Genomic DNA, 26,271 nt, shown 5'->3' on the forward strand with positions numbered 1-26,271 from the left:
TTTGAATGTGCAACTTGTAGATATAAGAGAGAAAATGTGTCTCGAGGTCAAAAGAACAATGTGGGCAGAGATTTAGCTCAGTGGCAGAACACTTGCCCTGCACGTTCAAGGCCCTGGGTTTGATCTCTTGCACACAAATGGAGAGAGGGCAGGAGTGAATGGTGGTGGGGGGGGGGGGGGGGGGGACACGAGACGGACGGACATGAACAGTAACATCAAATCAAATACTTGCAGCCTTTGGCGGCATCTAGAAGTCACTGATGGTTTTGCACAAGGTCACATCTAGGGCAAAGAAAGAAAAGTTAAGCATGCTTGAGTGAGAGAAACAGTCCAGCAGAGTCTTAACTGTATTGCCCTCTGCAGTCCCCAGGGACCCACAGCAGAGGTCCTGGGCTCATCTCACTCTTCGGGCAGCTCAGGCTGGGAGAGAAGCTAAGTCATTTTCCTAAGACTCCCACCCCACGGGCCTCTGACCACAACCAGGCCAGTCTGGGCCTGCCCTGCCACCCCAGGTCTCCTCCCTGTCCTCTGAGCGTGCCCAATTTGTTCGTAATTAAACTTGCTTGTCCACAATTGTATGTATTAAAATCTCAACTTAAAAAACAAAAACCACATCTTACTCAAATTGATTATGCCTCCTCATTTACAAGTGAGTCCAAAGGCCCCACAGAGCCACATCAGCTTTGCACACTTGGAATTTAAGCAAGAGGTGACATGTCTGCAAGTCTTCGTACTGGTTCCGACAGGGCTGCTTACTCGATTAAATTAACTGGCGCCCTCCTGGGAAAGAAGTAATCCTACCAGAGAATGGTGACATGAAAATATATTTGGAAGCCACCGCCACAGACTGGGGTCTAAGCCTGAGTCAAGTGCAGTGTGATTTATTAAGCCTGTCTTCTGACTCCCTAGAGGTTGTTGGGGTCTCTGAAAGCCACACGTGCCTTGGATTTCCGAGGGTCAGTGAGTAACCATGCCCCGTCAGCAGAGCCTGCAGCTCAGTCCAGGCAGGGCGTGGCTGTGTGGGGTGTGTCATTGACACTGAGGTACAGGCAGTGGGGGTCCTCAGGAGATCTGGGAGTGTGTAACCGGAAGGGAAAGGTTAGGAAGCTTGCTGTCCATCACGTCTGAGGAGTTTACTTCAGAGTCTAGAAGCATTTGTGGAAATGGTTAAGGGTACCAATGAGAAGCAGGTACAACAAAACACTCTTGCTTGATTTTCAGTTAGTATCAATCTGCAAATTCAGTAATTAGTAAAAAACAAACAAAACAACAAAGCACTAAGTTATGTTCTTGTGTTTAAAAATATTAATATTAGTAGTGCTATGTAGTTAAGACTGGCCTCTCCGGTAACTGTCAGTTAGAAGCAGTATGTTCAGATTGTTCTGAATCATTGCAGCTGTTTACATTTAGGTAGAAGAGCCTAGATACTCTGCCTTTAAACTCATATGGCTTGAAAATGGAGAAAGGAGACTGTTTGCACCACATTTCACTAGGTTGACTTCAGTTAGATTAGACTGCTGTTTTGGCTTGAATAGCCTCTCCTGTGTACGGAGCTTGAGTAGGGGATCTGAGTCTTGACCTCAGTAATGCTCCCTGAGGACCACCTGTGTGACCAGTTCACATGCTTACAGAGTCTGCACCGTGGAGAGAGGTGAGGACAGTAAGGAAACAACAGATGTCTGTAGCATGTAGTAGGCTTTAGTACATGCAGGTTGTGAAGTGCCCGTAATGTGGTTAGAGAGGGCCGAGGCCCAACAAGCCGGTGTTGCTACTCTGAGGCGTTTGCTTTCAGCTGCCCGTGGAAACTTTGTGTGTTCATTAACAAACATGCATCATACGTCCAATCTGCTCAAGGTGTCATGCGGTGGACAGAACAGGGAAAACCGCCTGTTTTGAGGGTGTTTTTATTCCACGTGGGGGGATAAATGTGCAGACATAAAACAAGTGCCAGCTGTCGAGAACAAAATGAAGGACTTGAAAGCAAGTAGAAAGCTCTAGAATATCTGGTTAAAAACTCCAGTGGGTGAGAAGGACTCACTGGGAAAGTGAACCAGAAATTTAAACTTATTTGATATTTATTTATTTAGTTAGTTATTTGAGACAGTTTCATTATGTAGTCCTGGCCAGTCTAGAATTCTCTATACAGACCAGACAAGCCTCAAATTCACTACAATCTCCTATCACTCAAATGCTGAGTGACTTACCTTATTAGGGGCTTATTTGTCGAGTAAGGGAAGTTCAGGGCAAAGACAAGGTTGGGGTGGCAGCTGTAAGATGTCATCAGGGACCAGGGCTCCTGCTTTCTCCTTCATCATCCCTAGCAGATGGTGTTTGTTTTCACACTTGTATCCCCAGCTAACCGTGTCAGCAGTTCTGCAGGAAAGAACGCTCAGTCCTCCTTTCTCAGCCCCCTGCGTGCTGGGCTGGCAGACCAGCCACACCTAGCTGGGATTTGTCTCTAATTCCTGAGACTCGCTGCCTTTGTCTCACCAGCTCTGTCTCCAGAACTCTGTGGGGATCACTGCCTGCGCCAGAGACTCTGGGGAAAACTGGTTTCTGCAGCTGAGCAAAGGCACTCTCGGTGGGATTGGTTATGGGTAAATCGCTGTTGTCTGCAATGGCTTCTCAGTGTGTTTGGGTGAAAACAAGTGTGAGCTGCATGTGCTGTCTACCTATGGATGAATTGACATAGATGGGGTCACCGATGTGGTCCTGCAATTTACCCCAGCAATGAAAAGGAAAAAAAAATACTGCATGTAAGGTGTGTTTCATCTCGGAAAATTTGAAACTTGGGGAGAACAAAATGCTTCGCGTGATCTCAAATACTGTTTATCTCTGTAGTCTAGTGTCCTGTCCAGCACATCCTGTTGTCACCTGGGGCCCACCCATCAGGCTGGGTGTTCTCTGGGCCCTGCCTCCCGTGCAAGCCTGAGCCCCACAGTTGCAGACCACGCTCTGCAGTTTATAAACAGCCCGTGCGCTGTTACTCATCTTCCTTCCTGCGGCCAGTGTCACATCCTCTGCGATACATGGTCCTGTGCATAGAGTTCCCCTGCCCTGCATGTTTGGTTAACTCACTGGAGTGTTGTCGAATCTTTTATGGTCTCCCATTTCTTCTTTCGCTTTAGTGAAAGTAACCTAGAGGTCAATGACAACATGCTTCGAGCTGTCCTCCTGTTAGCTGGGGACACTTTCCTGCCCCTCAGGCAGTTCTCTGTGTGACTCTAGTCTGTCCCCCGACTGTCTCTTAAAACATATTTCTCTCCTAAGCTTTCTGACTCATCTCACAATTTTAATTTTAGAGTAAAGCCCTGGCTCCCACTGTCCTCTCGAGTGGTTTTTAATCTCCAGTCCCTCCCATCTCCCATGCGTCTCCTCACTTGGTCCTCAGTGTCCCAATACTTCCTGTTACTTTCTTACATGACCTTCAGGAGTTTTTCTTTTCAATATAACAAATATGTTCCCAGTTTTCTTCATTTTTTTTTAGTGAGCCTGATCTATGCTTTCTAAAACTGACTGGTCAGTCTTGTAGATCTTTCCAGAATGGTATTGACAATTCCTAAAACAGGGCTGCTTGTGCTTCTGTCCCTGCCTTGTTCTTAAGCTGCACAGAAGGAAAAGCATCTCTTTGAAGCCCAGGGTTGGCTGTGCCTCTTAAAATACAGATGTCTCTGTGCTGGTCAGTTTTATGTCAACTTGACACACACCAGTCACCAGAGGAGGGAGCCTCAGGGGAGAAATGCCTCCCTCCATAAGATCAAGCTGTAGGCAAGCCTGCAGGGCATTTTCTTAATTAGCAATTGATGTGGAGGGCCCAGTCCATTGTGGGTGGGGCAACCCCTGGGTTCTTTAGAAAATCAGAGTGAACAAGCCAGTAAATGGCACCCTCCATGGCCTGCGCATCAGCTCCTGCCTCCAGGTTCCTGCCCTGTGTGAGTTCCTGCTCTCACTGCTCTTGATAGACTGTCATATAGAACTGGGAGGGAAATGAACCCTCTCTGTCCCAAGTTGCTATTGGTCATGGTACGTCATCACCACACAACCCTAACTAAGGCTCTCTCTTAACTTACATTCTATGCAGTGCTCTGTCGATCATCACTGTCATCTGGGAGCTCTCCCTTCATTTCTGAGCATTGTCAGTGTCAGTGATGTCCCTGAGTTTTAGTATTCTAAGTCACTTCCTCACAGCTTTGAGGCCCTTATAAAGAGGGAGGGTGTTGAGACCTAGCCACTCTGAGACCTGTGAACTGCTGTGGCCTTGTTGAAAGCAGGTTAGCATGGGTCCATTATGAACCTGTTCAGTTTGGCAGTTGAGTTTCACCCATAGAGCCCGCTGTGATAGTGCATGCCAGTGGGGTGCACTGAAGAGGCATAGGACTTTCTTACCTGAAGTAGCATCGGGAGATACACCAGGGACACTTAACAAAGATGCCCTTGGTTTAACCATTCGTGTCCCCCTCAAATGTGTGTTAAATCTGATGCCTAATGTGATGGAATTAGAAAGCTGTTGGGAGGTGAGGAAGAGATCACTGCCCTTAGGGATGAGGCCCCAGGGAGCGGCCTGGCCTCTTCTACCAAGTGGTTCCATCTGTGACTCAGGAAATGGGCACTGGCCAGATACCTGTTCCGTAATGCTTTGACCCTGGCCTTCTCGGCTTCCAGAATGGTGAGAAACAAACCTCCCCCTTTTCATAAATCACAAACATTTCGTTATAGCAACTGTAACAAACAGACTTAACAAGGGAGTTCATTGTTCATAGCAGAGTGCTGTTGTAACAGCAAAAGTTACAGATCGACCAAAAGAGCCAACATGACAATGTGCCTAAGTACATTACCTGTACAGAAGATACAACGCTGCAGCTCATGACACACAAAAGTGTCCAGCCAAGGTGCTTCAGGCAGCATCTGTTGGTGTCGAGGAGGCTATGATGACCTTCACAGAGCATCCTGAGAGCACTGTGTGTTTAGAACCCAGGCGGCAGTGAAGTCACACAGTGATGTCATTGACCTAATGGGTCATGCTATCAGGAACATCTCAGCTTCATTATATGTTGGGTTTTAAATTAATATTTGGCATCTTGCCAGTTCAAAACCTTTTATTATTTTTTGCCACTCCTACTCCTCCACCCCCAGTAATCAGTTGTGGGGCCCCATATGAGGGGTGGGTCACTTTTAAGATGCTGGGCTCTATTCCTGTCCTCTGGATTTTAGCCACCAAGTTAATAGGCATATAGGGTACTGCTTTATGATCTCAAAGCATGGACCTTTTTGTAGTTAAGAGGCTGGGTCATGAGTGTACCTGCCCAGAAGTGTGCTCGGTCCCTCGGGGTGGCGTGAGGGGGGTTACAAAATAAGGATATAAGGCAGGAGGATGGCACCGAGTGTTTTAATAGAATGCACATCAGCTGTGCGAGACCTTGATCAAACACTGGGGTGTGGGGGGACAGCAACTCACACTAAGAATGCCGGGGAAAGGTAGTAGGAGATTTATTTAGACACAGAGAAGTAACTTACATGGGAAGCTGGGGAGCTCTCAGAAATGTGGCCCGTGTTCAAGGAGAGAATGCCAGGCAGCCCTCTCTCCCTTTTTATTCCCCTCTCCCTCGGTGCCTGTAGCCATGCCCGTTAGCCTGTAGCCGTTGGGGCGTGGCTAAAGCTGCAGGTACATCTCTCCCTACAATGGGGAAAGTACTCTTAACTGTAAGGCAGAAGCAATAAATCATCTTGGTTCTCAAGCAGAATGAGTAATCCTCCCCCCAGTTGGAGTTTCAAAACAATACAAGCACATTTCTGAAAGGTGGTATCCAGCGTGAGGGAAAACGGCCACCTTTTTCAGAAATGAAACATGGCTTCAGTGAAGAAATGGAGAAGCTATTATCATTTGGATTTATAACACCACACAGTAGTTCTCAAACCCACATCAAAAAAAAAAAAAAACAACAACATGATGTGCTATTTTACCAGCATTTAATCTGCATCTGTATAACCTCACCATCCTGTCCGCATTTATGGACTCAATGATGATAGAGCTGTTTGCTTACAGCCTATTACAGATGAGCAACCTCAGGGTCACGCACATTGGTGACTCCTAAGGGGTATTTGGGGGATGGTGCCGGAGGAAATCTGTGTGAGCGTTTGTTCTTCAAGCTTTGGGCTGTTCATTCCTTACATTTTACAAAATGCATCTTCTCCAGTCTCTTAGAAAAGGCAACCATATTTTATGTTTAACAAGCTGCTGTGTTTAAGACATTGAATACTGGTGTTGCATGTAAATTAGTGGATACAAGCCATTCCACTGAGAAGGTCGCTAACATTTGATGCCACTGAAGCTGCTGAGGAGCACTCCTGACCCCTAGTGACTGGAGAGGGAACGTGAGGGTCGGAGGAATAAAAAAGGGTTAAGACTGAAAGATGTTTGTGGGTTAGTCTCACCTAGAAGTGAGGAACAGCATTTCCTGTCGCAAACCAAACTGATGAAAGATTATTTCCCGGTCGTGATTATAGCTTTGATATCTGAGAGGAATGAAAATGTGGCCCTCACTGGTCACCCAAGTCCATCTCAGATGGGATATACATGGCCCTGAGCGGAGGGAGCTTTACTGATGTAAATGGCAGCTTCTAGCAGGGGGACAGATGGGGGCTGGCCGTGGCCTGCAGAGAGCTAAGTGAGAATCTCATCTCGCCTGTCACCACGTCCTCTGTCCTTGGCAGGCAGGCAGAGTTGAGTGTCAGCCTTCTGTGATGTCTGGGTGGAAGAGTCACTGCATTGGAGCTGGCTCAGCCCTGGCCTCGGCATGCAGTGAGGGCGGCTGTGCGCATGCCCTCTGACCAGGGGGGGAGTCTAGAATGGGTTAATCTGTAGAGCACTCTGATTGCCTCAGGTAAGCATTTCCCTTTGTTTGTCTCCTCTCTAGATCAAGAAGAAGCAGCAGGATGTGGTTAGATTTCTGGAAGCCAACAAGATAGAGTTCGAGGAAGTGGACATCACCATGTCTGAGGAACAGAGGCAGTGGATGTACAAGAACATTCCCCCTGAGAAGAAGCCTGCGCAGGGCAACCCTCTGCCACCTCAGATATTTAACGGCGACCGATACTGTGGAGTAAGTTGCTGCACCGCTCCCACACTGTCCCTTGGTTACCCACAGCATGCTAACCCGGAGTGTGTTTGCATCCTTTACAGTAAAGGCAGTAACTTCATGCCACTCCTGCTCAGGGGCCTAGGCCTCACAGAGGGTGAAGCTCCCAGCAGTTAGGAATTCGGCGTCACAGAGCGGGTTGCTGGAGAATTGTGTGGTGCGTAACGGAGCTCAAGGGTGTCTGTCAGTCATCCGTCCTGTCCCTTTCCTTGCTCTGGAAGGGGAGTGGAGAGTATGTGTATATTGTGTTCTGACTTTTCAAGCATGTCTCTCCATTAAAACATTTGTGGGCCAGATTGAAGAGGTAATTATTCTTGAATCATTTTTCCTCACGGATAGCTGATTAGAAAACAGAATTCATATTCAAAAAAGATTACCAACAGAGGGATTACTGTGAATATTTAAACTATGTTTTGGTGAAAGCAAAGTCCATTTTGTCTAGTTATCCACTTAGCTTATTTCTTAGGTTGAGACAAAAATCTGAGAAACTTCTTCCTACGGTATAGGTTGGGGTTTGGTTTTTACCACAGCTTTAAACTCCAGACGCAGTGTTTATTTTGGGGATGCAGTTCTTTCAAGGACCTATAGTGCCTGGGTGTTGCCGGTGCTGACGCCATTAAGTGCCTGGGTTGTCATTAGGGTGCAGAAAGGAGTAATAGTGTGTTTGGTGGCTGCAGAGGCATGGAAGAGAGTGGGAGATCAGAGCGTAAGTGAGTGAGTCACCAGTGCACAGCCGTGTCAGCAGAGGGACGAGCCGAGTCCCGCACCGTGCCACCATGCATAGCCGTGTCAGCAGAGTGACGAGCCGAGTCCCGCACCGTGGCACTTGTCTGCCTCCTGTTGTGCGTGGCACCTGTGGGAAGTTCCTTACCACCGTAAGCCTCAGTCTTCTGATGCTTAAACTCATACGTACTGAGCTCCCCATCTTGCCCACCTCTCAGGGAGTGGGACTGCAGGTGTGAGCTACCATCCTGTTTTTCAAGTGTAGTGCCAGGAGTCACCCTCCTCTTCTGCCACGGGAATACACACACCAGCTCCAGTTGGGTTGTGACTGTTTCCAAAACTCAAGTATATATTTATTAATCAAAATCCACCTAACTGACTCATTTTGGCTGATAAGAAATGTTTGCTTCCTCTGTGGTGTAGCAATCTGGTCCTCAGAATTCAGCGGATTCTCTGAAAACTCTCCTTATCCTGTTATTCTCCCAGTGTTTCCCTGTAAGAAGTTGTGGGGATCCTTGGAGTGATGCTTGGTTGGTGAGAGTCTAGCTAATGTGACGGGTGAGCCCAGCTTGTTCTGCTTCTGAAGCGTTGGTTGTGACGGGTGGCAGGGCATTGCTGTGGGGAATTGGATCCTTCAGCCTGTGGACAGTGCGGGAAAGCCTTGCGGCTCGCCACGCATCTCCTCCATTTGCAGAGCTGCCTTTCAGGTGTGAAGGTCCCACCGTATTCCTCTGTAGTGGATCAGGTGGACCGAGACTACCGACAGTGACCGTGGCCCCTTCTGTTCTGCCATGAACTTGACTTTGGAACATGCTTCAGAGCTTTCCCGTCGAAATGCTAAGCTGGCCGTCAATTGCTTTCGGTCATTGTATGACCTTGTTTGCAAAGGGTATTGAAGTGTCATCTAACTGTTCATTATCAGTTCCTGGACAAATGTGTTTGTTATGTTAGAAGTTGTCTCTGCTCCTTAACCATTCATTCTAAACTGAAGAAATAACCTGAATTTGCTTTTTGTCTGTATAATCTAAGTAAAATAGACATTCAATAATAAATCATTAGCAAAAGAGAAGAAGAGAAAAATGGGCATTAAAGTTATGTGTAACATAACCACATTATTTAAGAATGTATTCCAATATCAAATGACAAATTGTACCAGTGCAAAAGCTACAGTGATTTTTGCACCAATCAGCCCAGTAAAATATTATGTCAGAAAGCCTAATACAAAAGCCAGCAACTGTCTTTCCCTGAGATGTTGCTGGTATGAAAAGGCTTTTGTTTTGTTTGTTTGGCTTTTTGTGGAGTCATTTCTAGGCATAGAATTTTAGGTGGTGAAGAATTGTGACTGTTGCTTCATTATTATCTGGTTTCCAGGGATGTAACTCAGATGTCAAATGCCTTTTCTGGGGTCCTGTGGGTGTTTGTCAGTTTCTACTATGCTTGTTGCTTGTGCAATCCAAGGTTGCTTGGTGAATCACCAGTGAATGAAGTATTTTCCAAAGCTCATTGTTGAGTGCTCAAGGAATTGTAAGTGTGACTTATATACTCTTCTAGTATTTCCTTTGAAAACTTTCCCCTTGTTCCCTTTTCCTGAGTGCCCCTTCAGTTGGGCATTGGGCTTTTAAGATTGGTTTTGTAATATTTATCTTTTCCTTCATTTTCTTTAAGTTTTTGTTTTCTGAAGGGGATTTCTTTAATTTGTATCTTAATCTTTTTAGGGTATATTATTTTACACACACCTCTTTCTGTTCTGTTTTTCCCCCCTTTTAAGTGATATGTTTTATGGTCATAACTCAGTGAGTTTACTCAGTATAATTTCTTTGAAGTTTTTTTTGTAGTATCTGTTGTCCTTGTCTACACTGATCTCCCCCCACCCCCGCTGCTGCCCACTTCCTCTTTCCTGGTTTTCTTCTCCTGTCCCTTTTTACCTGCTCTCCCTTTTCCCTCTCCCTCGTTTTCTTCTTTCTCCTCCTCCTCCTCTCTCTTGTGTCTGGGTGCTTGGATTGGGCTGAGGGCCTTGCACTGCCTGTGAGTGACGTGTGCATCCCCACCCCAGCTTGTTTGGTTGGTTCCCCGCTCCCCAATGCTTAGTTCATATATATATATATATATATATATATATATGTTCATATATAGACATCTGCTCCTGTGTCTATGTGTGAATGTAGGTTGCTTCCTGGTCTGCTTCCTGTGGGTTCTGGTACAACATCTGTAGGTCTTTTCTTAGATGACACTATCAGAGAATGATCCCTCAGTCTCTCGTTTTGGTAGTGTCATCCTGTTCCCAGTGGTTTCCAACCAGCAGAGCGAGGGAATGGTAAGGTCTCTGTCTTCATTTTATGTCAAATTTCTTTCCTCCCCCCCACTCTCTTCAGTGTCCACATTTGTGAAGCTTTTGCTTCCAGACGCCATGTCTGTTCAGTATCCCCTTTAACTCTTTGGAGGAGAGTGAGCACCTTGGGTCATCTCCACTGCCGGGACCCTCCACAGTAGCTAGTGTATCCACTGAGCGTGGCCTGGACACTGGCTCACTTCTGCTGGTCGTGCCAATGCACACTGAGCCATCGCTCTTCTCTGCGCCCTCAGCCATCACCCTCTCTCCCTTCATTCATTGCCTGCCCGTGTTGAGGTTTAGACTGTCGATGCTTCACGATGTGTCAAAAATGAGCTTCTGTTTCTGGTTTTAAACTCCTTGTTTTGTTGACCTTTTGAGAGAAAAGATGTAGGCCACAGGGCTTTGTACTGGGTGAATCAAAGACTGTCGTGTAAAATAAGGTGTTAGCCTAATTCTTTTACCCCTTTCTGACATCTAAGCCTTTGCTCCACAGAGTGCATGGCACTTCTTCAGGCAGGCTGTGTGGGAGCTGGCCTCCATCTTGATTAAACTGTGCCAGATCAATGGCTGCTCCTCCACCCACCTCAGCAGCAAAAGTCCCAGGTGGAGGTGACAGCAGCTGCTGCCTGGTGTCCTGTCACCTGACTGCTAGGGACCAGGAGTGGTAAAGATGATGTCTGCTCTTATCAAGGGCAAATGATGAGCTCCACAGAGCATCAGAGAGGCAGCTGACAGTGAGCTTCATCTCTCCACCTACTTGTGTGCACCTTGTTTCCAGTGGTGGTTTATGAGGGTCTCATCTGGTTGGCGAGTGACAGGATCTCAACAGTTTAGAGCCTGCTATACCCAGGATTACCTGAAAATGCCCTACTCCATTTTAAGTTGGATAAAACCTAGAGTAAGCCCCTCCTAAGCAACTTGGTAACCAGTGTGGGCACGTGCCTCCCCTGTTTAGGGTGTGGATGTCCTGTGTCCTGGGGATTCCCAGCTGCTTGAACAACAGGCACTTCCTCCCTGGAACGGGTGCTCCTTATGTGTTATGGATGGTGGTCCTTCAGCAATTCCTGGTCTGCTGGTATCTTCTTTGCCTTTTCACATTGTTGATGCTGCTCTTCAGGGAGTGAAAGTTTTCCACTTTGATGTACCAATTGACCATTCTTTGAATCTGTCATCTGTACAGATGTATGGCTTTTCCCTGGGCTTTCTTACAGAGGCCCATGGTTTGGGGTTAAATTAGACCCTTGTTATTCTGAGCTAATTTTTGTCTGTACTGGAATGTTGGGGTCTAATTATACTTTTCTTGCACAAAGACACTAAGTCTTTCCAGTACTGTTATTTAAGGAAGCCATCCTTTCCCTATTGAGTGACATGTGTCTGTCGTTAGCACATAATTCAAGGTTTCTTTTTTTTTAACCTCTGTTATGTACCACTAGCTAATATAGCCAATATATTTTTTTCTTCTCACCAGTGTCATATTATTGTTTTGATTATCATGGTTTTGCAAAATAGTTTGTTCAGGAAGTATCTTTTTCCAAGTGTGTTGGCTATTTCTGCTCCTTTCTGTTTCTAGGGAGAAAAAAACTACTCTTGGGATTTTAGTAGAGATTTTTCTCCATTACTAGTTTGCAATGGGTAATATTCACACCTTAACAAAATTAAGTGTTCCAGTCTGTGAATGCAGAATTTGCAGTTGCTGGTTTGCTCTAGTTTTCAGTGTATAAGTCTTCACCTTCCAGGCGAGGTCCATTAGGAAACACACACAGAATACATTCTGAGGCTGTTCCCAGCCTTCTTTACAGGTCTTCCATATTTGCTGTGTAGAAATGCAGCTGACTGTTCCTGTGTGCAAACGCAAAGGTGACTGTTCCTGTACGCAAACGCAGCTTACCATTTTGTGCTGATTTTGTGTCATGTGACTTTGCCAGATTTTTAGTTTTCCCTTAAAAAAAACAAAACAAAACTTAGCACTTAGGTTTTTTTAGGATTCACTTAGGATTCAATTTACAGTAATCAGTTTGTGGATTAACCATCAAGGAATAAGAAAGACACATAGCATTCAATAATAGTCAAGACATAATTCGTCAAGGTCTGGCTGCAGATGCCATTGATCTGTACAGCATCGGTTGGCAGTGTCGATATGGATTGGTGTAAAATACTGCTGGTTACTCAAGAGTAAAGTCCTTTGTCCTTGTTGGATCTTAACAACACAGGCCAGCCCAGCTGAGATACAGATGGTGGTCTTCTTAAATGAAAGACAAACTGGCCTTTCCCATTAGACAGTTTAAAGGTTATTAATGTTTAAAAATTGGTGTTTTTTTACACTCTTTTAGATGGTATTTATAATATCAAATGTGTGCCTAAGCATTCGGCACACTGCTAAGCAATCAGGGATGGTAAGCTGTTTTCCAGTTTGTTCCAGAAGTGCCTTGTGGCCCACTGTGGCCTCCTTCCCACATACTGCCTTGGCGGTTGAGGCCAGGTGACCACTACCCGAGGTTGGTTGAGCCTGGCTCTGCTGTTTTTCTGGAGGAGCAGATAGTGTGACTGCCCAGCACTGGGAGTGCATGTTACCCCTCGCCTCCCTTTTCTTGTCTGTAAAAGGAGGTGAGTCTGTACTGACTACAGCTGAACACACCTATGTCCCCAACTACAGTGGTTCTCAATACAGTATCGCTGCAAGACCAGGCTGCATTTACATTCTGTAAAACTCAAAGCCAAATTCATGAAAAGCAAGTTTACTGAGCCCGCCTATAAACTTTCACAGTGAAATCCGTTACAGTTGCCACCATTAGAAGCTCACCTGCCTCACACATATTTTCCTGGGACACTTTATATTAATTTAAAATCCTGTTGGATTTCAGCACCATATGTGTGTTACCTAATCAAGGAGAATGTTCTTCATCGGCTGCTTTGCTACAAAGGTTCTTGGTGGCACCCCTCCACATTTACTGGAACTGCAGGGAAAAGGGTGTGTGATTCGATTCTCATGGTCCTGCCGCTCAGCAGCCAGCGTTGGCATTCTTTGCAGGTCTCTCTTTTCCAAACATAGTTTTTATTCTGCTATCTATAAATGTTTAATCTCCCATTTTCACCTCACTGAGATATTTGCCTCAAAGCTGTACAGTGATGAGTCCCCGGGATGCGACTGTCGGGAAGATGGTGAGTCGTGCCGTGACTGCCCAGAGCCTTCATCCTGGAGGTTGGAGACCACCCATGATGCAGTTGGCTGAACTCAAGTTCACACAGGTGGCTTCCTTTCTGTTGACGCTATTCCTCTGAGTCATATGCAACTAAAGGCAATGAAGAAAGTAAAACTGTGCCAACAAGGAGGGCACATTCATGTCAGCATCGAGAGATCAAAGCCTTTTTCTGAGAAGATGGGAGGCGAGTAGTTTCCCACTGTCCTCTATATGCCCCCTCCAGGCACCGTCCCAGATGCCTCCTCCTCACAAATCTTGGCCTCCTTGCTTTCTGAGTCACTCATCTGCACTCTTTGATTTCAGATTTGGATGGTGTTTATCTTTTTCTCTCAAAGATGAGGGGAAATTGGCTTTCTTGTAGTTTCTCATTCCTTCTCTGTTTTGATGCATAAGTATACATTTACACACGACACAGGTTGTTACCTGCTCTTCTGCAGCTATAACTGCTGCATAAATGTGGCTTAGACTGAAGTCATTCTGTAAATACGGTTTGCAATGCTGTTTAGCAATGTGAGCAGCCACAGGGAAAGACGTATAATCCTATCTTATGTATGTAAGTCCCCTCCACTTAAAGAGAACGATGGAGATGTCAGCATCAAAGGAGGCTCCCAGAAAAGCTGAACACTCACTCACTCCCCCTTCTTTGTCGAAGACGCAAGGAATGTACTTTTTCTTATATTTGTGTTCGCCTAGACTTTCATCTAAAAAAAGATTCTGATGTTGTTAGCTCTTTTGTTTGTTTGTTTGTTTGAACTTTCATTCTTACTGGATACTTTCATTGGTCACAGATTTAAAATTGTATCCTACCAAGACAGGTTTTTGGGCTTTTGTTTTGTTTTGTTTCTCCCTGCATTCCCTACTTTGGTTGGAAGAACTGGTGTGTCCTGTAGTCCATTCTTAGGTTCGTCTGCCGCGCTGAAAGACTTTGGGGTTTTTGTTTGTTTTCTCTCTTTCTTGACTTCCAGAGTGTTTGTGTCTGTTGGACTAGGTTCTCTAGGTTGCTTTACTCTGTCACTTGAAGGCATTGCATCGTTTGGTTGTTTGGTCCTCGGTTGTGAAATCTGCTAAGAACCTTGTGCTCAGTAATTGGAAGGACTTTCCAATGTGAAAATCAGCCCGCCTCCTTTGGGGAAGTTTTCATATTTCTTTAACTATTTTCACTCCTCTCTTGCCCACCTGCAGTATTTAGTTTTATTAATTACATCTCTTGATCTTGATGCCATTCAGGCACTAGCTGAATGGATTTTTTTCAGCTCTACATCATTCTGTTTCTACATTTTTTATTTAGCAATCAGATTTAATTTCTAGGAGCCCCTTTGCTGTTGTTTTATTTCTCTTTTGAAAAATAATGTCTTGTTCTTGTTTTATGGATATAGCATCTTAAATCTTGTCAAGGATATTGATTCGAAGAACATGGTATAGAGGCTTTCTTCTGTGCCTGTACCTTTCCAGCATTCATCCTGGCTGTTGGTCTTTGACTTTTTCTTTTAGGAGCCAGGTGACCCCCATCTCCACCACCCTCCCCCAATTGCACAGGCCTGATTGCTTTGGGTAGGAGAGCAAAGGAGACAGTAAGGGGTTGGTCCCTCTGGACTGCTAACAAAAGAGAATTACAAAGGAATGAAGGCCAGCGTTGCCCTTCCAGGATAAGCCTTCCCATCCATATGCCCTGTGTGTCCAGAGTGACCATGTGGCCTTTCCCGCCTCTGTAGGCTTGGTAGGACCTGCAGTAGGTGGGAGTCAGTGTTCCTCAGAGGATCCCAGCTTCACCAGCACCAGGACAGACAGACTGCCTCAGCAAGTACACTCTTGCCGCTTTAGCCTTTGCCTCTCTTCCCCAGCACTGTGTTCTTTGGGGTTTAGTGCCCCCCCCCCAGTGATTTCTCTGCCAGCCCAGACGTATTTGCTACACATTCTAGGTGTTGAATAAATTTTATTGCTGGCTTATGTCTTCCTAAGCATAACTCTGTCATGTTTGTCCTACCCCGCCTCATTTCAGATGGCATCCACACAAGACAGGAGGTGAGACGCACGTGCCTGCACCGTATCCTCAACCAGTTTGAGTGTCTGGCATAGGAACTGCTGGGTGAAGCTGTTTTGAGATAGTCACCCCTACCCCTCTGCCCTGCCAGGATTGGGTCTGCCAACTACTTTTTTTCTTTCCATATCAAGGTTTCATAAAATAGAATATAGCATTAACAGCCCTTAGCTCGAAAAATCTAGAAATTCTGCTCGGAGGCTACCCTCAGGCTCCAGAGAAAATGAAGCAGGAGGTACTGTCCATCTTAGGCAGCAGCAGCAGCTCCAGGAGCCATTGAAAGATGTATTTTTAACAAATGTCTTCCGTTCAGACCAGCCAGCTTTTCCTTTGACTCATGTAGACTGGTTGCTGCCTCCTTTTCCTTGTCTATATATTGTGTTCCCAGCAGCCTTCTGTTTAGCTGTGCCCTTGGCGTGTGGAAAGAATATGGCTGTGTCACTTACCTGCCATTACCTGAGCCAGAAGAGGCCACACAGCCTCTCAGAGTGGCCGCTGTGGGCTTTCCTAACTGCTCTCATGGGGAACCCTGAAAAGGCAGAGAACTTGAAGATCTTTGTCTCCACTGGCTGCTTAGTCCGTAGTACTCTAATCAGAGCAGGCGGGCAATGTCCATTCTGGGCTTTGTGGAAGAATGTGGCTATTGTTCAACACTCTACCTGCTGCAGATTTTATCAGGGGCCTATAAATGTCTCCAACATCGAGTTCACTTGAACGCAAACAGAAGTATAGGCAATGGCAATCTTTCCTTTCCCTCCTGCATTTCTTAAAATACTTCCACAGCTCTTTAACTTTATTCTTCTTTAAAGCAAGTAGAAAAGTGTTCCCTCGGTCGGGGAGAGACGCCGGGTTATGCTTGGTCTGTGAAGCCCAGACATTGTTCTGTGGCTGCCTTTAGAAGCGATGACTTCCGTTCCATCCTTTGTCTTAACTGCAATGAAATGTAGCGGCTGTTGAAACCTGGCACTCTAACCTTGAATATGATTTCTGTGCTTGTGTCCTTTGCAGAGTTAGTATGACCTGATCTTTATGGCCTGCAGTCACAGAGCAGAGTTTTCTGCGGTGTGCAGTACAGCCTGCAGACATGCATTTACAGACAGCAGCTTCAAAGAGTGCCTCCAACTGTGGGGAATTCAGCCGGTCTGTTTTAGAAGCCTTGTGTGGATTTGTAAACCATAATACTCTTCACCTTTGGCAGGAATTCACACACACACACACACACACACACACACACACACACACACACACACGCACGCACGCACGCACGCACGCACGCACGCACACACACACACTTAAAAGTTTGACAAGTGAAACACAGTTGATAAGAAAACATTAATTATTTTTCTCTTATTGGAGCACATTCTGGCCTAGGGTCATAAATAAGAAGCTATATTTTAAGAGGAAAGATTTTTTAAATTCTGTGACTGTGTTACTCTTAAATGATTTCATAGCATATAGCTTAACTCTGAGTGGAATAGTAAAAGGTTCTGGACTTTAAATTTTCAGTAATTCACTTTGCTCAAATATAACCAAAAACATTTAGTTTTTGCTTATATTTAGGATTCGACGGACTCAAAAGTCTTTGAATGCCAGAAAGCAAGTGTTTTTATACTGTTCAAATGGGTAAAATGCTAACATATGACACGCCAGTCAATAATTAGCAAACACAATTGATCTGCCCACTTGACTTAGGTTTTATTGGTAATCCGAGATGTGTCTAGTACTAGCCAGATATTGACTTTAAGAATGACTTTCTGGGCTGGCTGTCTGGCTCAGCATGTTTAGAAAGCCTGAGGACCATGCAAGCCAGAGTGTAGTCCCCGGAATCTGGCTTCAAAGCTATCCTCTCTCTGACTTTCTCCAAGTGCCCTGGTGTGACCACGCCTCCTGCACACCCACACATATCATACACAGCATAATAGAGTTTTCAAATGGCTGTACATTATTCTGAGTTTATAAGTAACTACTAGCTTCGATTTGTGTCACTTTCTCTTGGGGGTTAATTATCTTAATGAAGGTGTCTGAGGTCTTGGTGAGTCTAAGTCAGCACTTTCCAGGCCAGAAGCCCCCTAGCCTTAGCTACATGGCATTGAGCTCAACAGTGATTGAATAAAAATCATGCTTATCATTTTTGGGAAGAAATATAGTTTAGGGGAATTTTGTTCTTTTTATAAATTAGAAATATTACCCTGAGATTTCTAAATATCTGCCATTTGCAAATACCTTCGTTGGTGACTAATACGTGTAAGAGCAGCTTCATCTCAATGTGAATAAATGGGTTATTGATACCGTTGCATGTTTTTTTCTGCCTGTATATATTTTTAGGTGTGAACTGAAAAATGTGTGAAAGTTTGCTTTACATTTAAATTTGTGGTTTGGGGAATTCCGATCATCTTTTGAGGTTTACAAATACTATCTGACATATAAACATTAGATCTCAGTGTAAGCCCTTTTACTGTTGTACGTCATATTTCCGTGTTACCACTAAGCTCTTTGGACAGCAGGAAGAAGGAGAGGCCAGCTTTCCCAGTAGTCACCTGGAACCACGGCAGTGCCCAGGTAGGGCCTTGCCCCTGGCTACAGCTTCAGCTGCTTCTGGCGGCTCCAGGGGCTTCTCCATCATCTCCTAGGAGTCTGTAGTTCCAGTGACCTCAGTAGCACCTGTTGCAAGGAAGACAGCTGGGGAGGTGTCAAGGGCCGCTCAAGTTTGTGCCCACCACTGGCCATGACTGAGCATGTCCCTTAGCAGTCCCCTAAAAATGAATCTGTGAACACTGGTCAGCACGGGCTCGATTAAAGGGCCTTGCATCCCCCGACTGAAGGGCTGGGCAGGGTCAGGATGTGTAGAGCTAGGCCATACTCTATGAGCACCCAAAGTCTGCAAGAAAAGATGTGAGCACAGGGCGATAGGGGCAAACTTGCATTGTTCAAATTCCAACCCACTGACACCTGCAGACACCTGTGACTTTCCTGTTTGCTAGTGTTTTCTGTTTGTTTGTGTTTTGTTTTTAAGTCTTGGAGAGCAAAGTATCAAGCGTCATGCATGCCGTTGGGAGATGACTCTCTGCATTATATCTAGAGATAAAAGCCAATCCGTGCAGATGAATTCCAGTTTGACACATGAAGAAAAAGGAATGTGATTGCTCCTTTATTTCTGCTGCCAAATTTTAATGCTGTCCTAGTTTTGGATTAAAAAACTTGTTAAATCTGTTCTCACTCAGGGGCGTGCCCTTTCGGGTGTAGCGTGCCGAACCCACTAGGTGCCCGTAGGTTTTTCTCGACGGGCCTTGGCAGAGCCATCGCACCTTGTTTTCTTGCTTCCACGTAGGATTTTTTGAGAGCATCAACTATGAAGATAATTGTTTGGTGTTGTTCACTGGTTTTCTCTTCTTCTTTTTCTAGGATTATGACAGTTTTTTTGAATCAAAGGAGAGCAACACAGTCTTTTCATTCTTAGGCCTGAAGCCTCGGCCATCGTCCATGGTAGGTTAACCTTCTGTAGTCAAAATAGGCTAACCCTCTGTACTCCTACTAAAATAGGCAAACCCTCTGTACTCCTGCTAAAATAGGCTAACCCTCTGTACTCTGCTTCAGCGACCACAGTAGTGAATCCTCTGTACTCTGCTTCAGCGACCACAGTAGTGAACCCTCTGTACTCCGCTTCAGAGTTTAGATTGCTGGAGTCCACCTCAAGGGTGGGTGAGAAGGGTATGTGTCCACTCTCCTAACGTTTGAGTCTCTCGGGTGAATACAGACTGTAGTGTTGAACACAAAATTTTTAGCTCCTTTAAACTCCTTCCTCTAATTTTTAACTTTTTAAAAATCAGACTGTTAGTTTACTTTTAATTTATACCTCTATTCTTGGAAGAGGAATTTAAGGTAGAAAAATAGGTCATTTCTATTTAAATTATAAATTCATATTGCATTTTACCCTGTGTCTGAATCTAACATTTGTAATCGATTTGGTCACAGATTGAAAATATTTGAAAAACATTACATCAGTACTGAACGTGTACAGCTTTCTCCTATCTTAATCGCTGCTGTTTGCTTGTTTTGAGACAGGGTCTTTCCATTCTGACTATCTTGGAACTCATGGCGATCAGGCTAGCCTTGAAGTCTCGGAGATCTTCCTGCCTCTACCTCCAAAGCACTGGGCCTTCCTGTCCTTATTTCTTAAATAATACAGCATAAGACCTGTTTGCATAGATATATCCATTATTTATAGCATCTCCATGTGGGCAGGTGTATATGGGTGAATTGCAGGTGCTGTATACTGGAGTGACTAGAGAGTCCTAGGGTCCCACGAGGACGTGAGACAGTCCCCTCACAGATGCCAAGGGGCAGCAGGTGGGAAGTAGAAGCAAAGCCACATTTGAAAGGTGTCTCCAGAATGAAACAGAAAGCGATACTGCGCATACTTCCTAAACCAATCCGAATATTTTTAAAGCCTCTTTGTGGGTCATATGCCTTTGGGAAAACATGAAGAACCTGATTTGTCTTGTGCTAAGACTTAGAAATAATGGATATTTCCACAAACTGTATAAAGCATAAGAGTCATATTTAAAAAATGATACTTACCAAATTAATTAATAGTTTGGTTACTTCATTTAAAAACACTGGGTTTTTGTGATTAGAAAATTAGCTTAGGTCTGTTTTTTAAAGTTGGAAAGGTGTGATATATATAAAATAGAATATTAAAATCATTACCCAGAACTAGCCACAGTGAGACTTTTCCATGTTTTCTTTACGTGGTAATTGAGCCTTGGCTATAGCTCAAATTGGGCTGCATTCTGGAGTGTCTGTTTTTTAACACAGCTGAACCTGCACTGCATTATGTGAACTTTATAGCAGATCCTTTGAGGCTGCCTGGGATAGGTATGCTCTCTGGAGCGCCTGTGGGAGGAAGTCAGCGGCCTTCCATAAGAGAACTCCTCCGGCAGCACCTGGGGCCCAGAGCTCCTGTGAAAACGCACTTTGTTTTAGCGTCAGCAAGCCTGCAGATGGGTTGTGGGTGGTTCCTATGCACACGCTTCTAACAGAGGCACGCCCGCACAGAAAGTATTTACAGGTTCTTAGAGCTATTTTTACACAAGTCAGTCGTTTGAATATGTTAGGAGAATTAGGTTATTTGTATGAAATATTCACCCAAAGATATTAAGTAATCCAGATTTATCTTCAGAGAACTGGAAGGGAGAGCCCGGAGCAAGGATTACTGGATGGCAGCTGGAACCCAGTAGGCACCATTATCTGTGTCAAAATCTTGTAGAAAAGGCTATGTGCATGCCATCTTTGTTCTCATGTTCTACAAAGGTAGAGATTCCTTGGAGATTTATCGAGCTGTTACTTGTTTGTTGTTTTGTTTTTCTTTTTCGTTAGACAATGAGGCTGGGGCTGTAGTTCCATCATTACAGGCTTGCTTAGCATGCGTGACATCCTGGGTTTGATTCTCAGCACTGGCAAAGCTGAGCATAGTGCGGCATCCCTTTAATGCTAACCCTGCAGAAGTTTAAGGTCATCCTCAGTTCTACAGCAAGGTCATTGCTCAAAACCGTAACATTCCCACCGTGTATTCTCCTTAGCATTTGTAAAGAAAGCTGTGGTCTGAGCAGGATCCATTCTCACGTGGTAGTTATCCGCGAGACATTTGGTCTGAGTTCCATTGACGTTTGTCCCTCGAAAGGCAGAAAGGGCCTGGAAGCAGTTCCTAAGCAGGGGTCCTTGGGACAGAACGTGCCACCCTGGCGTAGTATCTGTGCCTCTTGGGCACCAGAACCCTCGGAGCCTTAGGGCATAGCAATGCGCATAGTTCATCTTCCTCCGAGAGGAGTGGGATGTGAGAACTAGGAAACATGCCCTCCCCCCCCTCTAGTCGCTTCCTTGTCACCTTGGTTATCATTCATATAAAGTGCAGTTGACAGGTTGGACAAAACGGTCATAGATGTGAGACAGCAGAAGTGGCCCTGTCCTCTCTCCCATCACCTGCAGCAGGCACACACAGAAGGTAGAGCCAGGAAGCGCAGAGGCCCCGTTAGTATCTGTAGTCTCCAACCACAGTAGGTAGAGTGTATTGATGGCCCGCAGGCGGGCACGGTTCCAACTGGGCTACTCCCCAAAGTTGACAGAGTGGGGGAAGGACAGCGATCACTAAGTAATAGCCTAACAACCCCCGGCTCAGGGCACACTGTTTATCTTGCATCGGACGTTTTAAAGTAAAAGGTAAATGGTTTGCTAGCATGTGACATTAAGGTTTTCCACTTCCATCAAAGCTGGGAGAGATGGAAGTACCAGGAAGGGAAAACTGAGTGACAGGAGGCAGCAGCAGCTGGCCTCCATGGTGTCTCCCTGACTGAGGAAAGGGGACCCAACCCCTGGCAATTTTCAGGTTAAAAAACCACATAGTTCATTATTCTAATGGACTCCAAGCAGATCCTGTTACAGAAATTTCTGCATCTGGGTCCCTACCACTAGGGGTGATTTCCAAAATGCATAACACATGGTTGTACCGCACACTCTTTGGCCATATCTGGAGCAAACCACAGTGGCTTCTTGGTGACACTTGTGTAGTTGAGTCATGGGGACAGACAGAGCGGCACCTGAACAGTTGGGATGGTGATGCTTTATGAATGACGTGGCCATTATGATGTCACTCACCCTGCCTCGCCCTTAACCAGCACCTCTTTGTGCCCCTGAGAGGTCACACAGCAGTGTTCAGGGGAAGGAGACTTGGTGGCTGCTGGGAAATGAGGCTTGTTCTTAAGTGCTTGCAGGGTGGATGGGTACGATTGAAATTGAGGCTCTGGTTAAAAGTCAGGACTTGCTCCTGACAGCCACAGAAGGCGACTCATGACAAACAAAACAAAACGCTGCCAAGGGCAACTCTTCTGTCAACACAGCATAAAAACTGTGCCTTTCTCCCTCTTCTGTCCAATAGGCCGAACCTTAGAGGACAGAGAAGGTGATGGAGTTGCAGTTTGGAGCACCCCTGGTACTCAACGCATACCTGCTTACCTGATGCATCACTGGGACAAAGCCACACGCACAATCAGCAACTTTGCTTGACCTGGAAGAGGTGGTTTTTGGCGGACTCTGGAATAATGGGGACTGAGTGATTGTTCTAAGCTAATCAGGGCTCCGGTGGTGGTGGTGGTGGGTTCTCTTGATTTCTCGTCTGTTTGCAGTTGCCACGCTCACCTGAAAGTTCTGTCACATGCTATAGTCCACTTCCTTAATGACCTGGGCAGCCCCATCAGGGAGAGAGCGCAGGCTCTGCCCTAAATGTTACTAGACACCAGTATTGCATAAGCCTGGTCCTCTTTATGCTGCCTGCATTGCATCCTTGAAACCCATTTGCCAGGATGGTTACGTCTTTGAATCAGAAAGAAGAAAAGCAATGCAGGCTGACAAAGGACACTGAAGGTTCTTATTGCAGAATCACGAATGTCACTACTCTGGTACTTTGTAATAACACCTGCTGGAGAAGTTAGATGCTCTCGACTCCTTTCTGTAATGGAAACCCTCACCCCTATAAAATTCTCCAGGCCCATACAGGTGCTTCCAAAACCACCATTGCAATAATGCACTAGCACAGCCAAGTTACAGGACAGAAGAGATTGCTGCCAGAAAGCTTCCTTCTTTATCTCTGCAAGGAGGAAGTTTCACTGTCTGCATAAGACTGCTTGAGATACTAGGAAGTGCATTACTTAGATAGTAAGTTAATAGGAAGTTTGCTCTGTCCATATGCAAAGGCATTTCAACTCTGGTAGCTTACACACATGCACATATATTTTCAAATGCAGCTCCCCTGAGTAACAGCTGCTTGTTCTATTTTGTGATGGGATTATATTTTTAGAGAAAGGAAATGCTTGGTTAGATATATTTTGTGAACCGTTTATGAAGTGTAGTAGAAGTCATGGGTGCTGCTGCGGCTGGGCTTAATGATGGAAGACTTGGATAGCACATAGAAGACTTGGATAGCACACGCAAGCCGCGGTGCTCAGCTCCAGGACCGCGGCGCTGGCTAGTGCGATTTCCCGTGTTACTCACCATTGTCTCTTTATTCCCCCTTTTCACATTTAGACCAGTTCATAGTCTCAGACTTTTCAGAATAACACAGGCATGCATAACACACTCGTGCGTGCGTATGAGCACAAGTGAGATTTCAGAGCAGCATAGACAAGAAAGGAGCTGTCTAGACAGTAGTCCTGAGTTGTTCTTAAGAAGCAAAATCCCTGCTCCCTTTGGGTGGACACCGGTGAGTACTGAACAGGACTAGTCTGGAATGGGATAAACTCAGGCCTGACTGAAATCTCCACCTACTGTAGCGGCATGCTATGACATGGAGCCTTTCATTCCAACTCTGAGAAGGAAATGCTTGCGAGAGGGAAAGAGCAAACTAGTGGCCCCTCCGCCACCCCCTCATGAGCTTTGGTAAATGTTGACTCGTCTGTGGCATTTTTGTTTTGAATGCTGGAGTTGAGATCTCAGCTTGAGATTTGCAATCCTATTACAGCCAGAAGAAAGGACAGCTTTCTTCATGAATGGACCAGGTGCAAGCTTGTCATGGATATTACTGGCTAGTTGGTATTAAACAAGATCCAGGTCAAATTCCATTTGATAAATCACAGGGACTTCGAAGGTTTTTTTTTTTTTCTCTTCTAACTGGATATTGTGCTTGAGTTTGTGAGTCTTCTTACAAGACGCATTTCTGTTTAAATATTATCTCATGAAGTCAGCCCAGCTTATGTGGATTGGGTCTGTTCTTGCCAATGAGTGCCAAGAACCAGTTTGGCAAAGTGAAGTCTTAGCATGTTTTGGATTGTAGGATCAGCATCATACTTTTGAGACAGAGAAAGCTGCCAAGATTGGTCACATAACTTTGTGATTGGCCAAACTGTACCCACCGTGACCATGTTAAGCACACTGAATAGATGGTGTGCCTAAAATTACTCTCACAGTTGCGTATCATTTTCTTGCCATGATTCTTTTGCAAGAACACAGGAGAGTCAGCAAAGAAAACACGGGATTGGTGGTAGAAGCCCAGGATGTAGAGTTGACCATAGTTCCCAGATAGTGGTGTGTATAGAGCACACTGGGTCTGTACTAAAATGCCTCCCAGGCTGACTGACAAATTGTTTTTCTCCTTCCGCCTTCCTTTCCCTCTTTCTGTTGATTGTTGCCTCAGACACAGTCTTACTATGTAGACCTGGAACCTATTCCTTCTGCCTCTACATACTCAGCTGAAATAGTGTTCTTCTTGTTCCCTTTAATTGGCTGTCTCTAGATTTGGTCACCACCATCTTCAAAACCGAGCCAAGTGCAGGCATGGCTATAATGCCAGGGACTTTCAAGGCAGAGTGTTGACTTCCTTGTGGGACAATGGAATTTGTGCTGCTGAGAACCAAATGGTGCCATTTTAACCATAGGTGAACGTGTAACACCATACTGCTAGGTGTCTACAGACAAGAAGAACATTTAGTTCAGGAAATACTTCGCCAAATCCTAGGGGTTTAGTAAAATCTAAGAGGAGAAAAAGAAGACACATAGCCCTTAGATGCTAATATATTTTAGTTTTTTTTTCTGTTTTATAAAGTTAACTCAACATTTACATTTTTATATTGTGTGAATTTAACCATCTAAATATTTTCCTTTTGCTATTGAAAGGTACCAAAGGCTTTTTATGTTTTGTTTGGTTTGTTTGATTTTATTATGGGATTTGTTTTTTCTAGAAATACTTTGATATAGATGTGTCCCTGAGTGTCTGGGTCTGCTTCAGTCTTTGTAATTATTTTGATTTCAGTCTGTTTGTATTTGTCTTTCAAGACATTGGGGAAATCTCAGATTTTGTATTCTTCACTGAAGGAGAATAAATTCCAGAAAACATGGCGTTCTCAACTGGAGTTGTTTTTTCCTAGTCTCACTCCCTTTCCAGCTTTGATTCTGGAGTTGGCTGGATGCTTTCTGTTTCTGCTGCCATCCATGAAGGGTTAGACTCTTACCATGCAGCCACTCACTCCCAGAAGGATGCACGTGGTTCTGCCTGGGCACTCTGGGAAGCAAACACACCCCGACCCCCGGCAGCCCAAGGCTGAGGTGGGACTTTCAGCCACTTGTCCAGGTGTATTCTGTGGTCTCCTCGCAGGCACACTGCTTAGTGGTTTGCCCCATACTGGTTGCAGAAAGCACTCATGACTTCTCTCTCTCGGGCTTCCTTTGAGTCACATTTGGAAGCAAAAGAAAATGTCTCTGAAGGCAGGGCTGAGGCTGAACTCACCAAGAAACAACTGCAGAACTTAAACACTGGGACAGATGGAGGGTGGAGGAGGCGTCAAAGGCAACAAGCTCTAAGCTGACAGAAATGTGTCAGCTCACAAAACCAAATCAGCAAATAGCCCTGCCCGCGTGTGACCCAGATTCCAGTGGGAGGGTTCCCCAGTTCTAGACACACAGGCCAGATTAGCATGGCTGTGTCTTCTGCCAGCATGTATCAGGCCCTCACAATGTGGTTTGAGGGGTCCTGTCTGAGCAGGAGGACAAGGGGGAGCAAAAGCAGTCGGTGACAGGCCAGGTAAGTTGTCAGTATACTCGAGGCTGCAGCTTGTCATCAGAGATGTCAATGTTGTTTCTTGGTAAAACCATCCTGACTTTAGATTTTATACATTCAGCAACTACATGCATACATACACACATATCTACCCAAGTATTAAGAGTAATAATAACAACCCCTATATGCCTGCTGCCTGCCTTATTGCCTTTCCCCCTAGGCACCCCATGTGCCCCTCCCTGACCTTCTCTCTCCCTGTTGAATAAAGGGAGCCTCACCCTGTATTTGTGTAAATTGAGGCC

At 45.2% G+C, this 26,271-nt stretch overlaps 1 protein-coding gene across 1 annotated transcript in view; it reads left to right on the top strand.

Annotated features, from left to right (window-relative positions):
- Sh3bgrl2 (SH3 domain binding glutamate rich protein like 2) overlaps positions 1-25,308 on the top strand; it is a 49,822-nt gene extending 24,514 nt beyond the window's left edge. Inside the window, exons 3-5 of the mRNA XM_021229307.2 lie at positions 6,915-7,100; positions 18,832-18,912; positions 22,361-25,308. Of these exons, the coding sequence (XP_021084966.1) occupies positions 6,915-7,100; positions 18,832-18,912; positions 22,361-22,372 (279 nt within the window). The 3' untranslated portion in view covers positions 22,373-25,308. The remainder of the gene's footprint in view (positions 1-6,914; positions 7,101-18,831; positions 18,913-22,360) is intronic.
- Positions 25,309-26,271: the final 963 nt, after the last annotated feature.

This window comes from Mesocricetus auratus, unplaced genomic scaffold, assembly GCF_017639785.1.
Source record: "Mesocricetus auratus isolate SY011 unplaced genomic scaffold, BCM_Maur_2.0 Super-Scaffold_100691, whole genome shotgun sequence".
Lineage (NCBI taxonomy): Eukaryota > Metazoa > Chordata > Mammalia > Rodentia > Cricetidae > Mesocricetus > Mesocricetus auratus.